A 27774-nucleotide genomic window follows, 5' to 3' on the forward strand; every position below is an offset into this window, starting at 1 on the left:
GGGGGTTCCACTTCCGGACATTTGCTCCACGGCTACATGGTCCTCATCATGTACGTTTGCCCGATACTACAGGGTTAATGTCACTGCTCCTCATCCTGTGGCGACGGCTGTCTTGTCGACGGCTTCGAGCCCTTGATTGAAGTGAGCACTCTTCGTGACCTTTTTGGTATTAGTCATCCAGTGCTAAAGCACCACCTCTGGCGGTCAGTAGGAATGAAATAGAACGATAGTTACGTATGTAACTACGGTTCTATGAATTCCGGATGACCGCCAGAGTTCTCTGTCACTCAGACTTCTCAGATTCCGCGAGAAGATCCAGTTGGAACAGAACCTCGGGTGACTCCGGAATATATAGACTTTCTCGGGTCACCCAGCTGTCACAGGTGACTTTTTTGGTATAATTACTCGACCTGCGCATGCGCGAGATGGAACATCCAGTGCTAAAGCACCGCCTCTGGCAGTCATCCGGAATTCATAGAACCGTAGTTACATACGTAACTATCGTTTTAAAGCTTACCTGTTATTTTATTTTGCATAGCCTATCCACATTTGATCAATTATCAGGATATAATAATATTCAGCCAGCAATAATAGGCAAACCTGTTCGTTGAACTCTGTTGTATTGCAGCTTTTGTTGTTGTGTTGTGGTTTTCTGATAGTGTTGTGGCTTTTGTGAAAGTGTTTTCCTTTAATGCACGCGTGTTAAAGTAATTTGCAAAGCGTTTTGGATATGCCTTTGGTTAGACACATCTTGGTGAAACGTAGTTATCAGATGTCAAAACTATCTAATTATGACAAGCATGCTGAACCTTGTTATAACATTGGTACATTTCCATACACATTACAGTTTTTACCACTAAATTTGATTCCAATTGTGATGGTTACTGACATGCGCGTTCAAAGTGTTACGTTTCAAAATGTTCCTGCTAGCTCTACAACAGTACAGGTTAAGATCTGCGTAGCCAAAGAGGCTCTAGTGTGGAGATACCACACATAGACTGACTATAATACAGATTCAACTGACTTTCCAGATGTGTATCACTGACTTTTTTCACACCAAAAAAGCCCCTAAAAAGACCGTCCACATTTAGATGCAGACAGTTAATCCATTCAAGCTTCTAGGTTATCTGTAGTCCGTATCTGCAGGGACCAGCCAACAAAAAGATTTGTCTTGTGCCAGGTCCTGGTTTGACAGGGCACGTTGAGGAGGGGATCTTCAGAGTGAAGAATGGGGAGAGAGAGAGTGAAGCAATGTGTTGCGCCCAGCTCTACAATGAAATAAGATTTTACCCATTTTGAAGATCCCATATCATGCTTTTTTAGGGTTGATAATTGCATTTGGGGGTATAACTAGAATAGGGTTAAAATACCTCCTATTATATTCATACTGTTAATTTTTGCAAAACCAATTTCAGCATCTTTCAGAAAACGGTCTTTTTTGTATCATGTCGCATTAAGGCCCGCATCCCGAGTAGCCCAGTCTGCTGTGATTGTTCAACACACACAATCTGTTGCAATTGGTCGAAGCAGGCTATATGAGGAGCAGGCCATACACATGAGGAGCAGGCTATACACATGAGGAGCAGGCTATATGAGGGGCAGGCTATATGAGGAGCAGGCTATATGAGGAGCAGGCTATACACATGAGGAGCAGGCTATACACATGAGGAGCAGGCTATATGAGGAGCAGGCTATACACATGAGGAGCAGGCTATATGAGGAGCAGGCTATATGAGGAGCAGGCTATATGAGGAGCAGGCTATACACATGAGGAGCAGGCTATACACATGAGGAGCAGGCTATATGAGGAGCAGGCTATATGAGGAGCAGGATATGAATGAATAAGGTTATTATCTATCAACTTTATTTATTTCTAAGTATTTAATGTTTTCTGTCCTTTGAATTGAGCCACATGTGAATCAGTCTGATCGAGCTGATCACAGACCACAACGCTTCTAAAGGGCATCAAGACACTTTGAAAATTAAAACGGTTCATTGGCAATCTATTTTGTTCATTTAAATTAATATAATTGTAAAAATTTGAAGCATGCTTTTTATTTTGTATCCACCTTACAGTAGCTGGTGCATCAGCATGCGTGTGTGTGTGTGTGTGTGTGTGTGTGTGTGTGTGTGTGTGTGTGTGTGTGTGTGTGTGTGTGTGTTTCTGTGTGTGTATATGTGTTTCTGTGGGTGTGTGTGTATGTGTGTGTGTGTGTGTGTGTGTGTGTGTGTGTGTGTGTGTGTGTGTGTGTGTGTGTGTGTGTGTGTGTGTGTGTGTGTGTGTGGGGGGGGGGTTGGTTACATTTTACTATTAGTAGTGTTTCTCAGTAAAAAAAATCCTGAATTCATTGTTTGTATCTTGTGTTTGTGCGTGGATGCATTCCTTGCATATTACCATGAATCATTTTTATTTTAAATGTCAGATGTCTTTGTCATCACGTTTGAGGACAACATAAAGAGTTCTGGATGTTTCTGTTCTGCAACCATATTAGGAAAATTTCTGCTATTTCTTTACTTTTCACACACAAATGAGTAGAAACCGTATCCCAATCACTCTCAGGCCCTCATCTGTAGACGTTCTCCTCACTTTACACTGTTTTCCAATGAAAGGCTAATTTTGGGAAAGTAAATATGATATACTTAATAGCAATACAAAAATATGTGCATGTATGTGTGTCACATTTCATATTTATTTTGTAGCCTTAAGTCAAAATCAAATTGTTTGTTGTATTCTAATCACTTCAATAACTTCTATCATAACTATTAAGAAGCATCTAAAATATGTGTTCTAGCAGTAGCCAACAAATTCCACATAATTGACCACAATTATGAAAGTATTATTGTAGCAAAAGTCTTAAGCACCTGTAACTGCAGATGTTGTATGCGTACACTAAAGTCACGAATGTGTAACAGTCAATTTGAAGTCCTAAATATTTATTTTGCATGTGTACTCTAAAGTCACAAATGTGTAACAGTACATTTGAAGTCGTAGATACTAAATATTATCAAGTGTACAGGTGCACAAATCCTATCCTGTGCATCACAACTTCAAAGAGTCATGCAATTGACACTTTTGCTACAATCATTGCAGCGCAGTTGGTGCAAAACACATTTGCACACCCGTGTTTCATTATCTAAGAACATACCCAAAATGTGTGCATTCGTAAACCCAAACGTGAACTAATGGTGCGGCCACACCAAACGCGTTACTCGCGTTGGATAACGCGAGTAACGCGCCTAACCTGACGCTTGATCATTGTGTGGTGGTTACTCGGTTCAACGCTTCCAACGCGTCAATGCGCCAACGCAGCTAGATGAGTCCATGTCCATGCAAGTGAACAGAGCGTTCCCTCTTCGTCATAACTATCAAACCAAACATCCTTCACATTCACCGAGCGAACATTATGAAAGTAAAATGCACATTTCTCGCTAAAAATGTTTCCATAAACGCATTTAATGGCGTAACTATGTTACTATTTCCACCCAGAATAAAGATAGTTGTCGGCCGTGGCTGCGCTGGAGTCCGAGGTAGGAACCCCAAACGCCGCTGTGTTTGGGTCATAGAGTTTAGATCGCGTTAGATTAAATAATCTCTGATATAAATAACAATAATCGGGTTAAATAACTTCACATGGTGTGTCTGGTGTGTTTCCAGCATTCGTAGTGTTGATCAGCAGAGAAATAGTCTGCCAAGACGTTGAGGTTCCAGACACTCTGTCCATGCAAGTGAACGGAGAAGGGTCCAGCTGCAGGCAACGCCCATTTGTGTCTGCAGTCGGATGATATTGAGTGAACGGAGCGTTCCCTCTTCGTCATAACTATCAAACCAAACATCCTTCACATTCACCGAGCGAACATTATGAAAGTAAAATGCACATTTCTCGCTAAAAATGTTTCCATAAACGCATTTAATGGCGTAACTATGTTACTATTTCCACCCAGAATAAAGATAGTTGTCGGCCGTGGCTGCGCTGGAGTCCGAGGTAGGAACCCCAAACGCCGCCGTGTTTGGGTGATAGATCTTAGATCGGGTTAAATTAAATAATCTCTGATATAAATAACAATAATCGGGTGAAATAACTTCACATGGTGTGTCTGGTGTGTTTCCACCATTCGTAGTGTTGATCAGCAGAGAAATAGTCCGCCAAGACGTTGAGGTTGCTTAGCATCCAGACACTCTGTCCATGCAAGTGAACGGAGCGTTCCCTCTTCGTCATAACTATCAAACCAAACATCCTTCACATTCACCGAGCGAACATTATGAAAGTAAAATGCACATTTCTCGCTAAAAATGTTTCCATAAACGCATTTAATAGCGTAACTATGTTACTATTTCCACCCAGAATAAAGAAAGATGTCGGCCGTATGCTTCTGTCCAAGCTCACTACTCTCTGCCAGTGACGTCGGGTCAAGCTCCACGCTGATTGGCTATCGCGGCTAAGCGCCACGCGTTGGAGCGTTGAAAGTTCAGATTTCTGAACTCCGGGCGTTGGTGCGTTGGGCGCGTTACTGCGTTTACGTGCGTAATTACGTGCGTCTGTCGCGCGTAACGCCCCTAACGCGACGCTTCATCGCATGTAACGCGTCTACGCGCCTATACCAATGGTTCCCTATGCAAAAATGCCGAGTTTGGACGCCCCTAACGCGAGTAACGCGTTTGGTGTGGCCGTACCATAATACATAAGCAAGTTGCACATCTGTGAAAAATTTCCTCACAAATAAAATGATATAGAACGCTATGTTGATTCAGCATTTTAATTAGCAAGCAAGTCCATCGTTACAACTGCTCGAATCTGTTCCTGCAAGTCTCAGTTGTGGGTGTATGTGGGTACATGTGTAGCAAAAGGGATTTGTGTCCATATGAGGCAGAGCGTCCGTGGGCGGGACATAATTGCAGCAGTAACCAATGAAAGTCGCCGGAAGGGGGTGCATTTTTCAAACTACACTGGGACCATCCAAGCAGACCATTAAAATACATTCAAGGCCATTTGCGGCATGTTAATGCAACAATTTGGTCCCGCCCACGGTCACTCTGCTTCATACGGATACGAATCACTTTTGTTACACTTGCACCACGTAGACGTGTTGCAAAGGTATCTGCAAGAAAAACAACAGCTGAGACTCGTAGCAGCAGATTCAAGCAGTTGTATCGATGGACTTGTGCTCTCTCATTAAAATGCTCATTGATCATAGCGATCTATATAATTTCAACTATTGTGCATGCACCTGTAACACAGACTTGTGAACTCGTAGACCCTATTTAGTGTTTACAATGGTCTAAAAAATATTTACGACATTAAATGTACACACATTGTTACACATTTGTGACTTTAGAGTACACATGCAAATTAAATATTTAGGACTTCAAATTTACTGTTACACATTTGTGACTTTAGTGTACGCATACAAAATCTGCATTTACAGGTGCTAAAGACTTTTGCTACAATAATACCTTCAAACACAATAAGCCCTAATCTCAAAGCACACAACCCAGAAAGGAAGTGGAATCATGTTGTTTTTTCACAGAGCAACAGAAGCGTTTCCCTCGCTTGGCATCGGACTCAAGTCGATTTGGGACGACATGCAAACATGTTGTTCCATGTCTGTCTGGACATGGCTGTGTGCTTTTTTACTTCTCAAATGTCCCTGACTCCTTTTATACATGATATATATATTATATAAAGTCCATCCCAGGTCATGAATAACTGAATGGATTATTGATATGTTATTCCCTCAATCCCATTGTGAGCTCCCTGTACAGCGATTAGGGAACACAAAATAATACCTAAATATAGTCCACAATAACGTGACACGGAAATACTGAGATATTGAGCCTTGCAGTAAATCTAAATGTGTAAAATTTACCTTGAATATGGAAAATCCATTTGGAGCCGGAGTGGTAATAATAATAATAATAATAAATGAAATTTACACAGCGCTTAATATGGTACTCTAAGACGTAGGTTGGCATCTGCTCACAATTATGTGTTGATATGGTAACATATGTCGAAAACCTACTGTACTGAAAAATAGGTTGAGTTATTACATATATCTATATGTATACAGTATATAGATATATATAATATATATACATGATATGTCTTTCATCAGGAGGAGCCCATCCTGGGCTTCAGATTCCAGGACCATCTGGAGTTCATGGGGCAGCTGGAGGGAAAATACGGCACAACGGTGCTCACAGACATGCAGCGCATCACCACGCCCGCTGCGTAGACCCCCACAGACCACGCCCGCTGCATCAACCCCCACAGACCACGCCCGCTACATAGACCCCCACAGACCACGCCCACTGCATCAACCCCCACAGACCACGCCCGCTGCATCAACCCCCACAGACCACGCCCGCTGCATCGACCCCCACAGACCACGCCCCCTGCATAGACCCCCACAGACCACGCCCGCTGCATAGACCCCCACAGACCACTCTGCTAGGAGACAGCTCTGGGAGGGCCGATGAAGCCCTGTAAGAAAAGCCTTTCTGCACTACAGTCCACAAGAGTCTCTGCTTCACAGGGTCAGCGTTCCTCCTGAGGGGAACTGGCTGGACATCGCTCCAATAGTCATAGTTTTGATGTAAAACATTGCACGTTAACATTGAGTATCTTTAGTAGAAATATGTATTAAGTGATGATGTAACGTTTTCGTAACAAAATCATTGAGTTTTGGTTCTTCTATGAGGTTCAAAGTATTGTAAGGTTTTTCCATATACCTTAATACTGAATTATTTGTAAAGTTTAATATAAGATGACACGTTGTTTCCTCCTATTTCCTTGGACCACCCTGAGATGAGCATTTCAATAACAAAACTTAATTGATCACGTAGACGCATCTTGACGTCATGTACGAGATTTTGAATATGAAAGTGCAATCTTATTTGTAATGAAGTTGTCTTTTAGAACGCGTCATCTATTTGAAACAAATTGTGCACCAGACGCCACAGCTCAGGTGGACAATAAAGAGGATGGCTGACGTATGCGGTTTTCATGCTGTTGTTTGTCTTCCGAAGCCTTTGTGCCTCCTTCCAAATATGGTGGTAACATCATTTATGCCTGAGCACAAAACAAAACACATTTGTGTATTGCACAGGACACACAGGCAGTTTGTATGAAAGTTATCCTTAGCTTATTATTGTAATCTATTATCAGAATCAGAATCAGAATCAGAATTCTTTTAATGGCCAAGTATATTCACACATACAGGAAATTTACTTGGTGTGGTTGGTACATAAGACATGAGACATAACATAACAACAAAAAAACATAAACAAGAACAAAGGCAAAATAATCCGGTTTGATTCGCAATAAACTAAATTAAACACTATTAAAGACTAAAAACAAACACAGAAGTGTGCACCAACACACCGAAGCAGCCATACGAGGCGCCATCACCATAACAACCTGTTATGTTATCTGCCTGTTATCTCAGGCAGTACTCCACTTCTCACATGGTCAACCGAACATGAATAATCAATGATCATTGATTCACTGCATCCATCCGTCTGCATCGGACTACCAACTGCTCCGTGACAGAGCTCACTAAATCTGAATTGTTGTAATGTTTGCCCCGATAAGGTCAGCCCCATTTGATTGCCATTTACAAATGGCTTTCCTGTTGGCAGTCGGCTGACATTTGGGGGGCTGTGTGTTGACAGAGCCGTCCCACCCTCCTCTCTCTCTTCTTTGGGGCCACTTAAATTCTAACACCAACCTGACACACTTTGATGGGAACTTCCACATATTACTCTTCAACCCAGTCTCACGGAAATACGTGGCACTGTCACATCATTTAATCTATTCATTCGATCTGGGACACGTTATTACAATTTTTTCTTGCCAAAAAGCACAAACTTCTAACAATATGACAGCTTTTGGCCACCCGTTTCTACTTTCACCTTTGATTCTGAGAAATTGTGATTCTTTCAGCTGCTTCATTTCTTCTTTTTAGACTGAGCTAGAAATTTTTGCTTTTGGCACGAAAAAATTGAAATTACGTGTCCCAGATCACGAATGAATAGATTAAATGACGTGACGTGACAGTGTCTCGTATTTCCGTGAGACTATGTTGTACTCTTCATCTCACATCTCAATTGACAGAAGGTCTCTAGGATCGAGGATGATACTGAACACAGCAGGAACTTTCACTGTGGAACATGTGATATCGTGGATGATGGATATCAAGCCCTCTATGGCCAAACTAATTGGAAATATCCTCTTTAATTCTATGGATGTAATAACGCTGTTTCTGTTTCTCACTTTCAGAAGTTGCCAATATTGTGTTACTGTCTGACGTACATTTTAAACAATAAATAGGCTGAGGCTCTGCTGATCTGACTGCCCACCTGTCCTTTTATAATGAGTATCTGGAGAAACAAACCTATGGATTACCAGGTGACCTGACGCGTTCCGGCCTTATGCCCTGAGATGATCAGTTAGTGCTTCTTCACCTTCCATTTGTTTTGGCCCCCTGGCTCAGACTTGAGTCCTTCATCCACTGTGAGGCTGTTGGTTTAAAACGTCTTCTGTTCAAAATGACTCTGAAATCCGTGATTATAGTCGTTCACATATCCAATATTTTGATCATCTGGGTCTCTGCCGGGCCATTAGACTTATTGTTTTGAATCTTTTTAGGCTTCAGAGATGAGAAACACTTAGTGTCAGGCAGGATCCAACATTTTGTATCCTAACAGCGATTATACGTTCATGTCTTTGTCAATGCAGCACTCAACAAAAAGACAATAGTTTTACTGAGTGTGAAGAGCCAAAGGCTAATGTATTTCATGATAAATATGGAAAAAAAAGTGTCCATACTAGCCATTAATACATAAATAATATCTCAAATGCATCAGAGCTATTCTGTTCTATTACTGCAAAATACCGGTATAGGTTGGCTCCCAAGGCCTTAGTAATCCTACTAGTCCTCTTTACAGTTTATCTGAGAATTTGAAGCGTTAAGATGAGCTTGAATGTTTGTTTCCTGTCCTGGTGTTATTTTAATCCTCAAACTTTTATATATCATATATCATTATTCGGGGTCTTGTTCGCGAGTGAGGGTACTATGGAGCGTGAGATTGGCTGGAGAATCGGAGCAGCGGGGGCGGTATTGCGTTCGCTTTACCGCACCGTTGTAACGAAAAGAGAGCTGAGCCGCAAGGCAAAGCTCTCGATCTACCGGTCGATCTTCGTTCCTATCCTCACCTATGGTCATGAGGGCTGGGTGATGACCGAAAGGACGAGATCGCGGGTACAAGCGGCCGAGATGAGTTTTCTCAGAAGGGTGGCTGGCGTCTCCCTTAGGGATAGGGTGAGAAGCTCAGCCATCCGTGAGGAACTCGGATTAGAGCCGCTGCTCCTTTACTTAGAAAGGAGTCAGCTGAGGTGGTTCGGGCATCTGGTAAGGATGCCCACTGGGCGCCTTCCTTGGGAGGTGTTTCAGGCACGTCCAGTGGGGAGGAGACCTCGGGGAAGACCCAGGACTAGGTGGAGAGATTATATCTCAACACTGGCCTGGGAACGCCTCGGGATCCCCCCGTCAGAGCTGGTCAATGTGGCCCGGGAAAGGGAAGTCTGGGGCCCCCTGCTTGAGCTGCTCCCCCCGCGACCCGACCCCGGATAAGCGGATGACGATGAGGATGAGGATGAGGATGTATGTGTACTTATTTACAAGTATGTATGTGTACTTATTGTGGCATCCCGCCCCTGAAGCCTCGGCCTTCACGGTCCCGGGGGACCGTGAAGGACGGGGTGTACCACCCCCACCCACCAGCCGGCGACGGAGAGCACCGGGTCCTTCCCCCCAATCAGCGGGATGGGGGACACCTGGCGGCTGGGAGGAGGAAGGCCCGGAGCCCCTATAAGAGAGGCAGAGACACGCATGGACGGGAGAGGCAGAGACACGCACGGACTGCAGAGACTCGAGGCTCACGGAGACCCGAGCGCACCCATGTCCTGTTTAACCACTGAAATAAACGCCGAAGTCGGCTTAAACCAACCTTTGCTACGCGTTTCACTGAATCCCGGCGCATTCTTCATTCCCGGATACCACATATGGTGGAGAATGCAGGCAACTTGAGCGTTCCCGCTACTACGACCCCACCATGCAGAACCCGGACGGAGCCGCAGCGGTGGCTGCCCAGCAACACCAGCGGGAGACCTCCGAGAGCCTCGCCCTGCTCCGCGAAGCGGTTCTGCGGCTGACTCAGCACGCCGTCCGCGCTGCGCCGACCGCCGCCCCGACCAGCCGCCTCACGAAGCTGGCACCGGAAGACGACGTGGAGGCTTACCTCGAGGTCTTCGAGCGGACCGCACAGAGGGAAGGCTGGCCAGAGGAGCAGTGGGCGCACATAGTGGCGCCGTTCCTCACCGGACCCGCCCAGCAGGCGAGCCAGGACCTGCCGGCGGACGTCGCCGCCAGTACCCGGCGCTCAAACAGGCCATACTGGCCTACTATGGCCACAACCTCGCGGCGCGCGCGCGCGCGCGCAACACGCGCAGGATTGGCGGTTTGACGCGCAGGGAGCTGTGCGCACCCAGATCGCCCAGCACAGCCGGCTGGTGAAGCGGTGGCTGACAGCGGGGGAGGGCCCCAGCCCGATCGACCGGGTGATTATTGACCACACCCTGCGGCGACTCCCGCCGGACGCCCGCCGCGTGCTGGCCCACCATCACCCTGCCACCGTGGATGACCTGGTCCTTCAGCTGGAGAACTGGCAGGTGGCCCAGCTCCTGAACGCCGGTCCCGCCCCAGCCCCACGGCGCGCCGAGACCCGCCAAGCCCCGAGGGGACCCCCCATCGGCAACCCGGCTCCCGGCGTCACCCCACTGAGCGGAGTACCGGAGAACCGGGAGGTGCGGCGCTGCTTTGGGTGCGGCCAGTACGGCCACATCGCTCGCTATTGCCCGAGGGGACGGGATGTGTCGATGCCGTCAGCGTACGCGGACCCGGGGGCGGACAACACGTGCATGTTGGCGACCTGCTGGACGCAGGGAACATCTGGGAGTCCGACCATCCCGGCGCGGGTGATGAACCAGGACACGCAGGCCCTCTTGGACACCGGCAGTGCGGTTACCCTCCTTCGCCCCGACCTGGCGGGCGGGAAGGCCGGGGACCCGATGGAGGTGGCCTGCGTCCACGGGGACACCCGGACATACCCCACGTGCCACGTGGTAGTCCGCACCACCCATGGGGTATTCACGATCCGGGCGGGGATTGTCCCCCACCTACCGGTCCCCGTGTTAATCGGGAGGGACTGCCCGATTTTCCACCGGTTGTGGGACCCGACGCGGGAGCTACGGAGCTGGAGAGGCCCTCCCCGCAGAGGGGCGCGGGGGGTTCGGCAGGCCTATGGGGCCACCCGGCGTCCATCGTCCCCGGGGGAGCTGACGGCGGAGGACGAGGGATCTGAGGGGAACGGACCTTCCCCACCGGGGACCCCGGCGCGCACGGCGAGAGGATCCGTCCGGAGCGAGACACCGGAATCTACCCCCGACACCACGGAGACCCTCACAGCCTCCGAGCAACCAGACCCACCGGAAGACCCGGAGAGCTCCCCCCTTACTGAGTTCTCGGACTTCTTACCAGAGGGGGGGGGAGGCTCGTCCCGACCCGGCCAGTTCGCCACCGCACAGCTCCAGGATGAGGCCCTCAAGCACGCCTGGAGCCACGTCCTGGTTCATGACGGGCAGGCCCGAGACTCGGTGAGTCACACACCACACCCGCACTTCAGCACCAGGGGGGGACTGTTGTATCGAGTAGCCTCCGGGGAGGGGGGAGTGAGGGAACAGCTAGTGGTGCCCCGTTCCTACGTCAGTAAAGTGCTTTTTATGGCCCACACTCACCTCCTGGGGGCCCACCTGGGCATGGACAAGACCCGGGAGCGGGTCCTAGCCAGGTTCTATTGGCCAGGGGTTAAGCGGGATGTTGAGCGCCACTGCCAGGGATGCCCCGAGTGCCAGCGGGTAGCCCCCCGGGCCATCGCTAGACACCCCCTCATTCCCATGCCCATCATTGAGACCCCCTTCGAGCGTTTGGCCTTAGACATCGTGGGCCCCCTTCCCAAGACCAGCCGGGGCCACCGCTATATCCTGGTGCTAGTTGACTATGCCACCCGTTACCCCGAGGCCCTCCCCCTGCGCGCCGCCACCGCCAAGGCAGTCGCCCGTGAACTAATGCTCCTTTTTAGCCGGGTGGGAATAGCGAAGGAGGTGCTCACCGATCAGGGGTCGTGCTTCATGTCACGGGTGATGAAGGAGGTCCTCAGGCTCCTGCAGGTGAAGCAGCTCCGGACCTCGGTTTACCACCCCCAGACAGACGGCCTGGTCGAGCGCTTCAACAAAACCCTGAAGCAGATGCTCAAGAAGGCCATGCAAGCCGACGGGAAGAACTGGGACCAACTACTACCCCACGTACTGTTCGCAGTACGGGAGGTCCCCCAGGCAGTCCACCGGGTTCTCCCCCTTCGAGTTGCTGTACGGGCGGAGGCCCCGCGGGATCCTGGACATCGCCAAGGAGGCCTGGGAGAGCCAGCCGTCCCCCCACCGCACCACCATCGACCACGTGGAGCAGGTGCGTGACCGCATGGCCCGGGTGTGGCCCATCGTCCGGAGGCACCTCCAGCAAGCGCAGCAGGCCCAGGCGAGGGTCTATAATCGAGGGGCCCAGCTGAGGACCTTCCAGCCAGGGGAACTGGTTCTGGTCCTGGTCCCCACGGCGGAGTGCCGGTTCCTGGCCAAGTGGCAGGGACCCTACGAGGTGGTGGAACGAGTGGGCGAGGTGAACTACCGGGTCCGCCAGCCAGGGAGGCGGAAGCCGACGCAGTTATACCACATCAATCTCCTGAAGCAGTGGAGGGGGGGGGAGCAGACACCCGCCGACCCCGCTCCCTTGTCCCTGGTGGCCCGGCAGGAGATCCCGGAGGTCCCGGTGGGGGAGGACCTCAGCCCGGCCCAGAGGCACGACCTGGACGAGATCGTCCTCCAGCATCGGGAACGTGTTCTCCGACCTGCCGGGGAGGACGGCCGCAACCCACCACGACATCCGGACGGCGCCAGGCATAAGGGTAAGGGTTCCGCCCTACAGGATCCCAGAGGCCCGGAGGGAGGCCATACGGACCGAGGTGCGCCGGATGCTGCAGCTCGGAGTAATAGAGGAGTCACGCAGCGCCTGGTGCAGCCCGGTGGTCCTGGTGCCCAAGCCGGACGGGACCTTTCGGTTCTGCAACGACTTCAGGCGGCTGAACGAGGCTTCGGAGTTCGACGCCTACCCCATGCCCCGGGTCGACGAACTTATCGAGCGCCTGGGCCCGGCGCGGTATCTGTCGACCCTGGACCTGACCAAGGGATACTGGCAGGTGCCGTTGACCCGGGCGGCCCGGGAAAAGACGGCGTTCTCCACCCCGGGGGGACTGTACCAGTACACCGTCCTCCCTTTCGGGGTACACGGCGCCCCAGCCACATTCCAGCGGATGATGGACCAGCTCCTGAGGCCCCACCAGGATTACGCGGCGGCATACATCGATGACATCATCATTTACAGCCCCAGCTGGGATATCCATGTCCGCCAGCTAAGGGCCGTGCTGGGAGAGCTGCGGAGGGCGGGCCTCACCGCTAACCCGGCCAAATGTCGCCTCGGGAGAGAGGAGACGACGTACCTGGGGTACCGGGTCGGGAGAGGGACAGTGCGGCCGCAGGAAGGCAAGGTAGCCGCCATACGGGCCTGGCCGCAACCCAGGACTAAGAAGCAGGTAAAGGCGTTCTTGGGGCTGGTGGGCTACTATCAGCGCTTCATTCCCGGGTACGCCACGCTGGCCAGCCCCATGAACGACCTAACCCGTAAGGCCTTGCCAGACCGGGTCACCTGGTCAGAGGCGGCGGACCGGGCGTTCAAGACGCTCCGGGAGGCCCTGTGCTCAGAACCGGTACTAATCACACCTGACTTTAACCTCCCTGTGATTGTTCACACAGACGCCTCGGAGGTGGGTCTTGGGGGGGTCCTGTCCCAGGTCCGGGCCGGAGAGGAGCACCCGATAACCTACGTCAGCCGGAAGCTCCTCCCCAATGAGCGCAACTACTCCACGGTGGAGAAGGAGGCCCTGGCCATTAAATGGTGCCTGGAGAAGTTGCGCTACTACCTCCTGGGGAGGGAGTTCACCTTGGTCACCGACCACGCCCCCCTGAAGTGGATGGCGGGGGCCAAGAATACAAACGCCCGGGTGACACGGTGGTTCCTGGCTCTCCAGGATTTCCGGTTCCGGGTGGACCACCGACCGGGCCGGGAGAATGCCAACGCCGACGCCCTGTCACGTCGGGATGCCTGTCTGGGTGGGTTCCCCAGAGACCAGGGGCTTGAGCAAACGGGGGGGGAGTGTGGCATCCCGCCCCTGAAGCCTCGGCCTTCACGGTCCCGGGGGACCGTGAAGGACGGGGTGTACCACCCCCACCCACCAGCCGGCGACGGAGAGCACCGGGTCCTTCCCCCCAATCAGCGGGATGGGGGACACCTGGCGGCTGGGAGGAGGAAGGCCCGGAGCCCCTATAAGAGAGGCAGAGACACGCATGGACGGGAGAGGCAGAGACACGCACGGACTGCAGAGACTCGAGGCTCACGGAGACCCGAGCGCACCCATGTCCTGTTTAACCACTGAAATAAACGCCGAAGTCGGCTTAAACCAACCTTTGCTACGCTTTTCACTGAATCCCGGCGCATTCTTCATTCCCGGATACCACATACTTATGTATATGTGTGTATGAATATTTGTGTACGCATATATGTATGAGTATGTATACGAATGTTTGAGTACATTTCTATAATTTGTTTGTGTAGCTATATTTAGGTATGTATGCATGAGCATGAATACCTATGTATGTGTATGTGTACGTATGTATGAGTATATTTAGCCATGTGTATTTAAGCTCAGCTTGTTCAGTCTGTTGTTTACACTGCTGTACCTTTGAAGGTTGACATATTTCATATCAGTAATAATTAGCTCATCATGCTGAACATATTGATGTATAATTTGTGAATGTAGTTTAAATATTGAGGGAGAAAATGTAGATAGGAAACAGTGCATAGTACATACAAAGGAGATAGGAGACAGGAGATAGTAGACAATACATAGTATGTAAACAAGAGAAAGGAGACAGGAGATAGGAGACAGGAGATAGTAGACAATACATAGTACATAAACAAGAGAAAGGAGACAGGAGACAGTACATAGTACATAGACAACCAATAGGAGATAGGAGCCAGTAGATAGGAGACAGGAGATAGGGGACAGGAGATAGGCGTCAGGAGATATGTGACAATACATAGTACATCGATAGGAGATAGGGGACAGGATATAGTAGATAGAAGACAGGATATAGGAGACAATAGATAGTAGACAGGAACCAGTACACAGTACATAGTACCTGGTACATTTGTGGACAGGAGTCAGTAGATAGTAGATATCGCAGCTGGCAGCAGTGCAAGTAACTATTGAGAACCGTTGATTTGTTCGTGTTCTGCGGCAGTAGGTTAAGTGACCACCTAACATCCCACTCTTTACAAAGCAGTGATAACAGAATACAGAACCAAAGCCTCCCCATCAGTTCTACCCTGCAGCTCTGGAGAGAGGGGACCTGGCTCTGGATCCCCCCAGGCTCCACCACTGGAGAGAGGGGACCTGGCTCTGGATCCCCCCAGGCTCCACCACTGGAGAGAGGGGACCTGGCTCTGGATACCCCCAGGCTCCACCACTGGAGAGAGGGGACCTGGCTCTGGATCCCCCCAGGTTCCACCACTGGAGAGAGGGGACCTGGCTCTGGATTCCCCCAGGCTCCACCACTGGAGAGAGGGGACCTGTCTCTGGATCACAGGCTCTGGAGGGAGGGGACCTGGCTCTGGATCCCCAGGCTCCACCACTGGAGAGAGTGGACCTGGCTCTGTATCCCCAGGCTCTATAGGGTCTGGATCACAGGCTCTGCAGAGAGTGGACCTGGGATCCCCAGCAGAAGGCTCTACCAGGTCCCTGATCAGCAGGGCTATCAAGCCTTTATATCCCTAACTAAGGAGCCAATAACGCATCTTCCATTCATCATCATTTTGTTAGCCATAGGTTAGCCTGTGATAGAGCTCAGTGCTCGGCTGTGGTTCGTGAAGAGCCGGGCAGAGGAGAGAGAGCAGAGCAGAGGAGAGAGAGCAGAGCAGATGAGAGCAGAGCAGAGGAGAGAGGGGAGAGCAGAGGAGAGAGAGCAGAGGAGAGAGAGCAGAGGAGAGAGAGCAGAGGAGAGAGGAGAGAGGAGAGAAGAGAGAGCAGAGGAGAGGAGAGAGAGCAGAGGAGAGAGAGCAGAGGAGAGAGAGCAGAGGAGGGAGAGCAGAGGAGAGAGAGCAGAGGAGAGAGAGCAGAGCAGCCCTGAGTCTGGCTCTGGATCAAATGACTTGGCTACCGCGTCGCCCTCACACCAGTACAGAGGCTTTTGATTTGCCCTGAGGTTTGTCAATCAAAAGAGCAGGAGGGCAGCAGGAACAAAGAGGGGCAGGATCAGAATGCTGACTCAGGAAACAGGCTGGATCTTAGTGGTATCACTGTACCTTCACTGTGGTCAGATGGTGTTTTGATTAACGCTGGGCCACCAACTGTGGACGTGATTCTGTTGTGATTAATAGTTCACATGGACTATACAGGCCCGAACCCTACAAAACACACACACACACACAGACACACAGACACACAGACACACACACACACACTCCACAGACACACACATCACACACACACACACACACACACACACACACACACACACACACACACACACACACACACACACACACACACACACATACACACACACACACACACACACACACACACACACATCCCACACGTGCATAAAGGGTGAAAATGCATGGTGCTCCATGGATCTCATGCCTTGACTGGAATGGTTGAATGTTCAAATCCTTAAATTGTTACATCTTGCAGGTCTGAATATGAATAAATATGTATCCAAATTGAATCCAAATAATTGATGGCCGTAGTGACGGAGACATTGAGATTTAATGTCCTCGTTAATATGCATGGTGTTGTGTATTCATGGATTCAGTCATGTGGTCACCCTGGGGGCAGACATGTCCAGCCTCGGTGTGTGTGAGAAGGGCGCGGGAGCCAGACTGTATCCCAGGGCGACCAAGGCCGTGCAGCTTGTCTCTCTCCAGGGCGACCCAGACCGTGCAGCTTGTCTGTCTCCAGGGCGACCCAGACCGTGCAGCTTGTCTCTCTCCAGGGCGACCCAGGCCGTGCAGCTTGTCTCTCAAAGGAGAAGCAGCGTCAGGGCCCACATGTCGATGTTAATGTGGGGGTCCTGGAGAGCCCCCCTGGGCGGCCTGGTCTGAACCGGGGACAGCCGGTATCACACCATCACCTTAGATCAAGCATGGATCAAAGTGTTCACATGTTTTCTCTGTTTCTCTGCCGGTTCCTATGCTTGTGTTATTTTGTGTTTGTCTGAGGCGTACACTCGGAGGGTAGGGGGGTGTGGATGAGTAGCGGGCCGGGGGCTGGTGGAGCCAGGGGCTGGCGGGGCTGGTGGGGCTGGCGGGGCTGGTGGGGCCGGCTGGAGGCTCAGTGAGACGGCCGGCTGCTCCTGAATGTCAGGACAAGGTGCAGATGTCAGCCGGCCATGGGGAGGCAGCATGGACTTTGTGAATGTCACGACTCAAGGGACCACACACACAAAAACACACACACCCCCATTCACCACCTCCACCCGTGATCAGAGGAGGATGGCTCGCAATAACACAATAGAAAAGCTTTTGCCCACCTTTAAAGGTCACGTTGTCATACATCTTAGAAAAACGCCCAAAATGATGCTATCTATGTGTGTGTTCACGCTTTTTATATGTGTGTGTGTGTGTGTTTGTGGGGGTACATGCCTCTTATGTGCGGGTGCATATGTGTGTGTGTGCGTGTATGTGGCTACATGTGTGTGTGCGGGTGAATGTGTGTGTGTGTGGGATCATAGTAAAGAGAACATATCTCAGCCACGTGGTATTTCTGGGGCTCTGACATTTGTGGAGTGGTTCCAGTGAGAGACCTATGAGCCCAGCGCAGGACCGGGTCCCACTCAGAGGAACACTAGAGCCTCAGAAGGATCGGGTCAGTGGAACACTAGAGCACCAGAAGGACCGGGTTTATCTCGAGGGCGGCATGTGGCTCAGGAGGTGGAGCGGGTTGGTGGTAACTGGAAGGTTGCTAGTTCAAACCCCGGCTCCTCCTGTGAGTGTCGATGTGTCCCTCAGCAAGACGCCTCACAATTACTGTCCCTGACGAGCTGGCTGTCGCCCTGCGTGGTTGACTCGCCGTCGGTGTGTGCATGATTAGTTGAACGTATGAATGGGTGAATGTTAGGCAATATTGTAAAGCGCTTTGAGTGGCCCCGGGATAGAAAGCGCTTTATAAATGCAGTGGCAGTACCATTCCTCCCTCCTCTGTGGGGGGTGGCGCTGTGTGCAGGCTGAGGTGACCGGGCGAGGCCGTTGGCCACCAGCCCTCTGAATCATGCATGCGCCGGGACAGAGAACACGTCATGTGATGAAGGATTCGTCCCTCTCCAAGAGCGCTACACAACAACAGCGTGTCGCCGGCTCAGCGCCATCCACCACGCACACACACGCTGGTGAGCTCTGAGGGGCGGGGCCAGGACGCCGGGGTCGGGGACGGAATGCATTCAAAGAGCTGGAGGGAGGACGGCCGGCTCGTGGATCAGAGGAATCCCCCGGGGAGCGACACACACACACACTGAACAAACTGAGGGAGGACAGAATTAGCACGGAGACACAACACCATTCATTCTAGTCCCATTGTGCTCCTGACTGTAGATGGATGGGTACCATAACCTGGTATTGACCTGGCCTCTTGGTGAAGTGATGAAGGACCGTAGGATCCCTGAGCTCTGACTAACCCGGGGCTGTGTCATTTCAGCTGAATAAGCGTTGATAGCTAAATCAGAGTCCTCCCCAAACCATGCAGGCTGTACGTAGCGCTGCGCCACCTCGGTACGTTTCAGAGTACTGTTTCCCCCATCGAATATCTGAAACGGTTTAATTGGTTAAAACATGTTTTATTCGAAAAACGCTTCTTTATAACACTTGCTATTTCACGAGTGTTGTGTGGAGGAAGTCAGCTGTAACTCAGTTACTGCGCAGGAGGTTGGTAACCAAATGACTGACGTTTGGTATAAATTGTTGAATTGCATTATTGTGTTATTAATACTTGTATGTTATTGCAATACAATAAATCAACAAAATGAGAGACTTCAAATGGAGTGTACAATAAGGTGTTGATTATAAGTATAATACAAAAAGCTAAACCATGTTGTGTTTCGATGGAATGCCAACATACACCTACATTCTAATGTCCAATATGAACCACCTCAAACAGGAGCGTCTGGATGTTTCCCACGTCCAGGACGACAGCCACATGGTCCTTAAGAGTCAACAAACAGAGAGATATCCTGCTGCTCATCTGTTCTACATATGTAAATGAGCCCAAAAGGTTGGGTCAACTGTGTCCCTGGTTTATAATACAGGCGCTTCTGTCCGCCCCTTAGTCACTCCGCTCTATAATGAGCCTCTAGTCTCATTACCGAGCGCTTACAGTTCCCCATGACACATGCACACCCACACTCACAAACACACATATGATGGAACAACGCAACGACACAGGTATGTGGACCAGCACCTTCTGGTATCTCGGGTGTCTCTGATTGAACAACTCACAAACACAGGTGTGAACAGCACCTTCTGGTATCTGGGGTGTCTCTGATGGAAAAACTCAACAACACAGGTGTGAACAGCACCTTCTGGTATCTGGGGTGTCTCTGATGGAACAACTCAACAACACAGGTGTGAATAGCACCTTCTGGTATCTGGGGTGTCTCTGATTGAACAACTCAACAACACAGGTGTGAACAGCACCTTCTGGTATCTGGGGTGTCTCTGATGGAACAACTCAACAACACAAGTGTGAACAGCATCTTCTTATGTCTGAGGTGTTTCTGATGGACAATTCAACAATAGATGTGTGCTGCTTTCGGACTAACCCTATCTACTTTTCTTTACTGCAAAATGGATTCTGAAATGCTTTGAGAGGCAACAGGCCAAAAACATGTTTGTGTGCTTAGAGACAACAAGCTAACTATAGCTGTTTGTTCATTGTTATTGTGGAGGGGAGAAACACGGTTGGGCTTGTTTCCTTTTTGTCATCATTGTCGTTTTTCATCTAAAAAAGACAGCAAAGAGACATCATAGGAAAGGAGAAATGTCCTCTGAGAAATAAATAAACGTGCTTGTTATTCAACTGTCTAGACTCTGCCCAGAGTCAATATGCAATGCATCTCTTCATACACGGTATTTAGTCTAATGAAAATATGCTTGTTTTCATGGGTGTGTAAAGCTGACCACAGATTATCCTAGCAGTAATCAATGTAGTGCCTGCTGCATTTCACAACATCACCAATACATACATTAATTTACTAAATCAACAACCCAAAACACAGTAAAAGGGGACTGTTACTATCGCTATCATCTTAAGCTATTTTTCTAAGATAAATAGAACTGAAATATGAATCAGAAGGGAGGAAAAATCCAATGATTTCATGTCTCTCTTTGTCTCCTTCTATGCCTAAGGCTGTACTGTAAAGAGGGTCCATTACTCTGAGCTTTGTCTCATTGTGATGGTATGGAACATTACAATTGCAGGGCCCTTTTTGTGGGATTGAGTTTCCTTCTGTTCCTGTGTTGCATTGTTGTTGTCACCTTAGCACCTTAGCAAGTGTGGAATGTGTCCATTGATGAATCGCCCCCACTTGCCACTGAAGAGCAATGTCTCTCCTTAACCGCTGTCTTGGCAGTGGTGATGGGCGACACCACACCAGTTCTGCTACAGCATAGCATGTGGTCTTGTATGGGGGTCCTAGCATGTGGTCTTGTATGGGGGTCTGTCTTTAAGCTATGGCTGAGGGACCCCACAATGAGCTCCATCTCCAGAGACACAGCCGACTGAGGAGCAAATGCTCTCCTTAATGTCAATAAATATGATCATCTTCTTCTAACGCCGGTGGGTTCTACAGTAGGACTGACTTTAAAGTGAAGGTCTGTGGGGTCTACAGTATGGTCTACAGCAGGGCTGACCTTACAGTGAACGCCTGTTGGATCTACAGCAGGGTCTACAGCAGGGCTGACCTTATTGTGAACGCCTGTTGGATCTACAGCAGGGTCTACAGTAGGTCTGTAGGTTATTTTGGGCGAGTTGCATTTTGGTCATTTAGCAGATGATGGGCTGAACAACTCCATTACCATTCAAATTATAACCAATTGCACAATGACAAATGATATATCAATGTATCTTCAGGACAGATGTTGCTAGTGACAGAAGTGATGCATTCCTAAACACTGCAGTGCCACAGTCATTGGTTTTTGGAATAGATGATACCACATTAAGTTTTTTTTTTTTTTTCAGTTCAATGATTTGGATTACTGCCGTGTTCCAATACCCGTACTGTCCGTACTTACTAGCCAAAATTCCAATTCAGATCCGGCGAAAAGAAGTATACTTCAAGGACCCGGGTGCCGTACTCAAAACGGGCTAATCGTGAAGTGTGGATCGAACAGGCCCCCAGGATAGGCGCATACTTCCGCAATCCACCAGTGCTCAGAGGCCAAGCCTGGTATTGCAGCTGTTTAAGCTGGCTGTGGACGGGGGTCCGTCATTTCATGTGGCCCAGAAGTAGATATCGCCGTCCACTCCAATACAAGTGGGGATCAGGATTGTGTCTCCGCAAAAAATGTCTGGATATCAATCAAAGGCTCATAATTATATTTCTACCCTGTTTTATTAAGTATTTTCTTTTCAAAACGCCTCCTCAAGCGTTTTATTAGCAGTTTATGTTGGGTGGGCAGCTGAAAGGAGTCGTACTGAAACAAACGGCTCCTTGCTATGGACCTATTTTGAAGTGCACGGCTCCATTAACTTCCGAATTAAATTAAATTCCGAATTAACTTCCATTAACTCCATTAACTTCCAAAGTCTGAGATTTGTCCTTTTACTTAACATGAATGGCGTTGAACACGGATATATAACACACATATAATTGAAATAGCTGTAACAGGCATGGACGTATTGATTACCTGAATGATTATGGGAGACCTACGTAATTTTCATAATATTGTTAATTGTCTAATATTAACATTTCAGTTGCGTTGGTAGGTATTTCATTTTCCTTTGCTTGTTTAGCTATGTATGACAGGGTTATGGTTAGCTATGTATGACAGTTGACAATGTTGGTGTATTACAATTCATTATTTGGGTAGGCTACTCCAACTTCGTTGCTGGTCGATATGTAAACATTTACTTTTATATAAATTATTGATTGCATTTTTCGTAAATAGTTAGTTGGAAGGAATCTGTTTCTTAAGCAATAACATTGAACTGATTTTTTTAGGCCTACATACGTTTACTATGTTACTATGGTATTATATGGAGCAATCTTACATATTTATGAAGTTTCCAGATCAATAAAGTTCTATCTCTTTTTATTAGAACTGCCTGTATGTCCTCTTGATTATAGTATTACAGTGTGTACCTTGGTTATCAGCTATCATAGAATGGTGTCAATGTGGTATTGGCATATATATTCCAGAATTTGAAAAAGGATATGGATATAGAGTGGGTGACTTTATCAGTATACTCAATCGAGATGGCCACAATAATAACCGCTCTTAGATGGGTTGTAGATACTAAGTTGGTGACAATGTGGTATTGGCATATATATTCCAGAATTTGAAAAAGGATATGGATATAGAGTGGGTGACTTTATCAGTATACTCAATCGAGATGGCCACAATAATAACCGCTCTTAGATGGGTTGTAGATACTAAGTTTTATAACAGATAATTCAATGCGTGAAGATTTGGTGATAGAGGTAAAGCATCTTCTTTTAAATATTATAAGCCTTGGTTTAGTTATTCAGTTCTGTTGGATTCCAGCCCACCATGGAATATATGGCAATGAAATTGCTGATAAATTAGCTAAAAGATACTAACCTAATTAGAAGAATTTAACCTTAAGTATATATATTTTTTATTTTTATTTATTCATTTCTTTTGTTAGTTTGTTTTATTTTGTTTATTTTGTTTCGTTAGTTTGGTTTTTTCTTTGAATTTATTTTTATGATTTAAAGTATCATTTGCCAACGTCCTTGTCACAAACTCCTGTGTAGTAGTCCAGTAGGTGGCGGTATATGGGGAAAAACTATGATCCTCCACTAAACTAGAAGAAGAAGATCTCTGCATCCGGTACGTCACGGACTAGGTCACGTGTCTTGGCCCCATAACGCGGAAGCAAATCGCTCCTGTATGTTACCCACATAGTGGCTGTTTCCCAAAGTGAAGGCTGCAGCCTTGCTAGGACGCGTCCTTGCTAGTCGCGTCCTATGGAGATGAGACTAGAGTGCTAGATCGAGTGCTTCCTAGCGTTTGTAACGTCGGACTTTGGGAACGACTTGGTAGTGTGGAAGCGCTTCCGCTTTTTAATACTGCGTGTCCGCTTGTAAACACATGTGCGCTTATGAATAAAACATGGCAGCAATCAAGCTGATCGATATTTATTTGACTTTTGTCTGTTATGAATGCGGTCATGTCTCCTTCGCATGGAGCCTCTTTGGGGAAGTCACAAAAGCTTTGTTGTGGTTGATCGAATTGTCTTTATTAAAAGGAAAATCCATTCAATTTTTATAAAACTAAGTGAAATTGTCTGAGAACTTAATTCATGCATCACATTTACAGTACGGTTGATTACTATTATGCAGGGGGAAAAAGACAATGAAAGAGATGATAAACGTGTATTTATTTGGATATATTATTTAACTGATCTGATTCATTCATTCATATATGCCTACAATCTACCAGTGCTTTGAACACATAAGTATATCATATAAAATACAATTAAATACGTTCATTAAAAATTACAAACATTGCAAATTATCGGTTGTGCATTAATTGTACAACATTGGATAGTGGCACTATCCCTTCCACCGGTAAACAAATGTTTGTGCGCCACCCTAAGGCGCACAAAAGCCTCCGTTTGCTGGGCTGACCCTAACGCCTCGTTTCCACATACGTACATTCTCGTATGCGATCCAACCGTCTCCGACCGAAAGTCCATTCATTCCTATGTGATTCTCCGTAATGTCCGTTTTTCCTCCGAGACTCCTCCCCTCCGTAAAATTTCTGTCCGGTATGTCCGAAATACACGTTCAAAAAATTTAACTTTCGCCGTCATTTTACGGAGATAGCGTATGAAAGTTTTTATGTTTTTCACAAAACATGTAAGTACCTGGCAGGCCAAACTCCTCGCCGATACCTTTCCAAGCCTGGTTGGTTTTGTTTTTATCTCTGTATATGTCGATCCTCATGTTCCAAAGTACCGGTCTCCTAAAAACGGCCATTATCATACGTTCCCCAATTTTTTTAGCTGACCGTAAATAAATTCATGTCCGGACGTAAAACACTAGCGCCTCCTTCCGTAACTTTACGGAAGCACGGATACGAAAAACATACGTATGTGGAAACGAGGCGTAACGCCTCGTTTCCACATACGTACATTCTCGTATGCGATCCAACCGTCTCCGACCGAAAGTCCATTCATTCCTATGTGATTCTCCGTAATGTCCGTTTTTCCTCCGCGACTCCTCCCCTCCGTAAAATTTCTGTCCGGTATGTCCGTAATATACGTTCAAAAAATGTAACTTTCGCCGTCGTTTTACGGAGATACCGTATGAAAGTTTTTATGTTTTTCACAAAACTTGTAAGTACCTGGCAGGCCAAACTCCTCACCGATCTCTTTCCAAGCCTGGTTGGTTTTGTTTTTATCTCTGTATATGTCAATCCTCATGTTCCAAAGTACCGGTCTCCTAAAAACTGCCATTATCATACGCTCCCACATCTTTTGTCTCATCTCATTTTCGTCCGCTTATCTGGGGTCGGGTCGCGGGGGGAGCAGCTCAAGCAGGGGGCCCCAGACTTCCCTTTCCCGGGCCACATTGACCAACTCTGACGGGGGGATCCCGAGGCGTTCCCAGGCCAGTGTTGAGATATAATCTCTCCACCTAGTCCTGGGTCTTCCCCGAGGTCTCCTCCCCACTGGACGTGCCTGAAACACCTCCCAAGGAAGGCGCCCAGTGGGCATCCTTACCAGATGCCCGAACCACCTCAGCTGACTCCTTTCCAAGTAAAGGAGCAGCGGCTCTAATCCGAGTTCCTCACGGAGGGCTGAGCTTCTCACCCTATCCCTAAGGGAGACGCCAGCCACCCTTCTGAGAAAACTCATCTCGGTCGCTTGTACCCGCGATCTCGTCCTTTCTGTCATCACCCAGCCCTCATGACCATAGGTGAGGATAGGAACGAAGATCGACCGGTAGATCGAGAGCTTTGCCTTGCGGATCAGCTCTCTTTTCGTTACAACGGTGCGGTAAAGCGAACGCAATACCGCCCCCGCTGCTCCGATCCTCCGGCCAATCTCACGCTCCATAGTACCCTCACTCGCGAACAAGACCCCGAGGTACTTGAACTCCTTCACTTGGGCTAAGGACTCATTTCCTACCCGGAGTAAGCAATTTTCTCCTAACATCTTTTGTCCGTAAATAAATTCATGCCCATACGTAAAACACTAGCGACTCCTTCCATAAATTTACGGAAGCACGGATACGAAAAACATACGTATGTGGAAACGAGGCGTAAAAAAAAACGATTCAACACAAACATAAATAGGTATACATAAATAATGTAATCTTGTGAGCGAGTAAATTTACATTGGTGACAGTGGTGTTTAACACCAGCTACGTCCATGCAAAATATAGCAACGTATCATTAAGTTGCAAAAACGTTTGAAAAGTGGCACAGGTCTTTAGGCTTGATTATTTGCATTAACATGATGAATCTATAAAAAGCAATACGGCACAAAATATTTCTGAAAACTAATATAACTTCACTTCGTTTGAACGTGTACTGCTCTGCCATTTTCAAGAACCCGCCCAGTGAACGCAGAGGATTGTGGGTAGTTTTGGCTCGTCTAGGATGCAGCGATGCATCCTTGAAAAATCTCGGAATTCTCAAAAACAAAGGACGCAAAAATGGCGTGGCTTTCGAGTGTCCTCAACATTGGAACAGTGCTTGTCGGCGTTCTATGACGTAGCGTCCTTAAAAGGGCGGCCGTTGAGCATGCTTCCTTGACATTGGGAAACAGCCAGTCATCTTATAGATAGACGGAGCATTGGCTGCTGGGACGCGAGAAATACGGCCGCCATCTTGGAGTGGTCAACCGGGAGCAGCAACAGCAGCAGAAACAGGATGCCGGGCTGTTGTTCAGCGTATTCCAGCTCAAATCGGCGGACAATCCATAATAGGAATCGGGGGATTACTTTTCACAAGCAAGATTTAACATTACCGTACTATTGGTATAATTAGTATTGAATAATAAAACACGCCAAACCATGTGGCCTTTATCATAGCTACACGTATGACAAAAAACCGCATGAAAATGAGTGGTATTCAGTGAGGTATGATCAATTAAATGCGCTGACAGTTCATTGCTCCAGCCAAACGGATTACACTGAGTGGAGCGGATGACCACTCCAAGATGGCGGCCCCACGTCTCGTCAGCGCCAGTAGGCGGTAGCATTCGATGCTCCGTCTATCATATAAGATGTCTATGGTTACCCATGGACATAATAAAGGATGGACCACAGACTGGAAAATGGCCGCCCATTCATTCCTATACAAACTGCTCAGTGGCGCAGGGTAACATACAGGAGCGATTTGCTTCCGCGTTATGGGGCCAAGACACGTGACCTAGTCCGTGACGTACCGGATGCAGAGATCTTCTTCTTCTTCTAGTTTAGTGGAGGATCATAGTTTTTCCCCATATACCGCCACCTACTGGACTACTACACAGGAGTTTGTGACAAGGACGTTGGCAAATTATACTTTAAATCATAAAAATAAATTCAAAGAAAAAACCAAACTAACGAAACAAAATAAACAAAATAAAACAAACTAACAAAAGAAATAAATAAATAAAAAATAAAAAATATGTATACTTGAGGTTAAATTCTTCTAATTAGGTTAGTATCTTTTCGCTAATTTATCAGCAATTTCATTGCCATATATTCCATGGTGGGCTGGAATCCAACAGAACTGAATAATAGTACAGCGGTTAAGCCCTCAAATCAAGGGGAATTGTGCACTTTTTTGAAAGAAACATGAAATTTCTACCATAGTTAGGTTATACCATTAGGTTAATTTTCAGATTTGGAGGGAAGTCAGAATTGACCTCTGAGGCCCGGTAGAGGTCAAATCCAAAATGGCCGCCATTAATATTCAAAAGTGCCTCACGTTGGAACCAAACACAGTAGAAAAACACTTAAGGTGTCATTTCCCACTAACTTTTGGGTGCCCATTCTGTATCTGATACATTTGAAACCACCAGAATTCAAGAAAATGCATTTAAATCAATATGGAGGTCAAATCATGCAGACATAGGGAGGTGAACGGTGCAAAATGGTTGTTTATTTCCAAAATAACAACAGTAATTGTGATGGAGGATGTTGTGTGCCCAACAAAGTTGCGCCATGGACTGTTTACGACAGGAGCTGTGGACAACATAGACCATAATCCAAGTTCTGCAACAGCCAAAGATTCCTTCCACGGCACCGGCATCTCACTTAT

General features: G+C 48.0%; 1 protein-coding gene across 4 annotated transcripts in view; it reads left to right on the plus strand.

Moving 5' to 3' along the window:
- Positions 1-8345, plus strand: part of tbc1d32 (TBC1 domain family, member 32) — a 91532-nt gene extending 83187 nt beyond the window's left edge. For all 4 annotated transcript variants that reach the window (XM_060042088.1, XM_060042091.1, XM_060042090.1 and 1 more), the window contains exon 34: positions 6112-8345. In XM_060042088.1, the coding sequence (XP_059898071.1) occupies positions 6112-6231 (120 nt within the window). In that variant the 3' untranslated portion in view covers positions 6232-8345. The remainder of the gene's footprint in view (positions 1-6111) is intronic.
- The last annotated feature ends 19429 nt before the right edge of the window (positions 8346-27774 follow it).

The sequence above is a fragment of the Gadus macrocephalus genome, chromosome 21 (assembly GCF_031168955.1).
Source record: "Gadus macrocephalus chromosome 21, ASM3116895v1".
Lineage (NCBI taxonomy): Eukaryota > Metazoa > Chordata > Actinopteri > Gadiformes > Gadidae > Gadus > Gadus macrocephalus.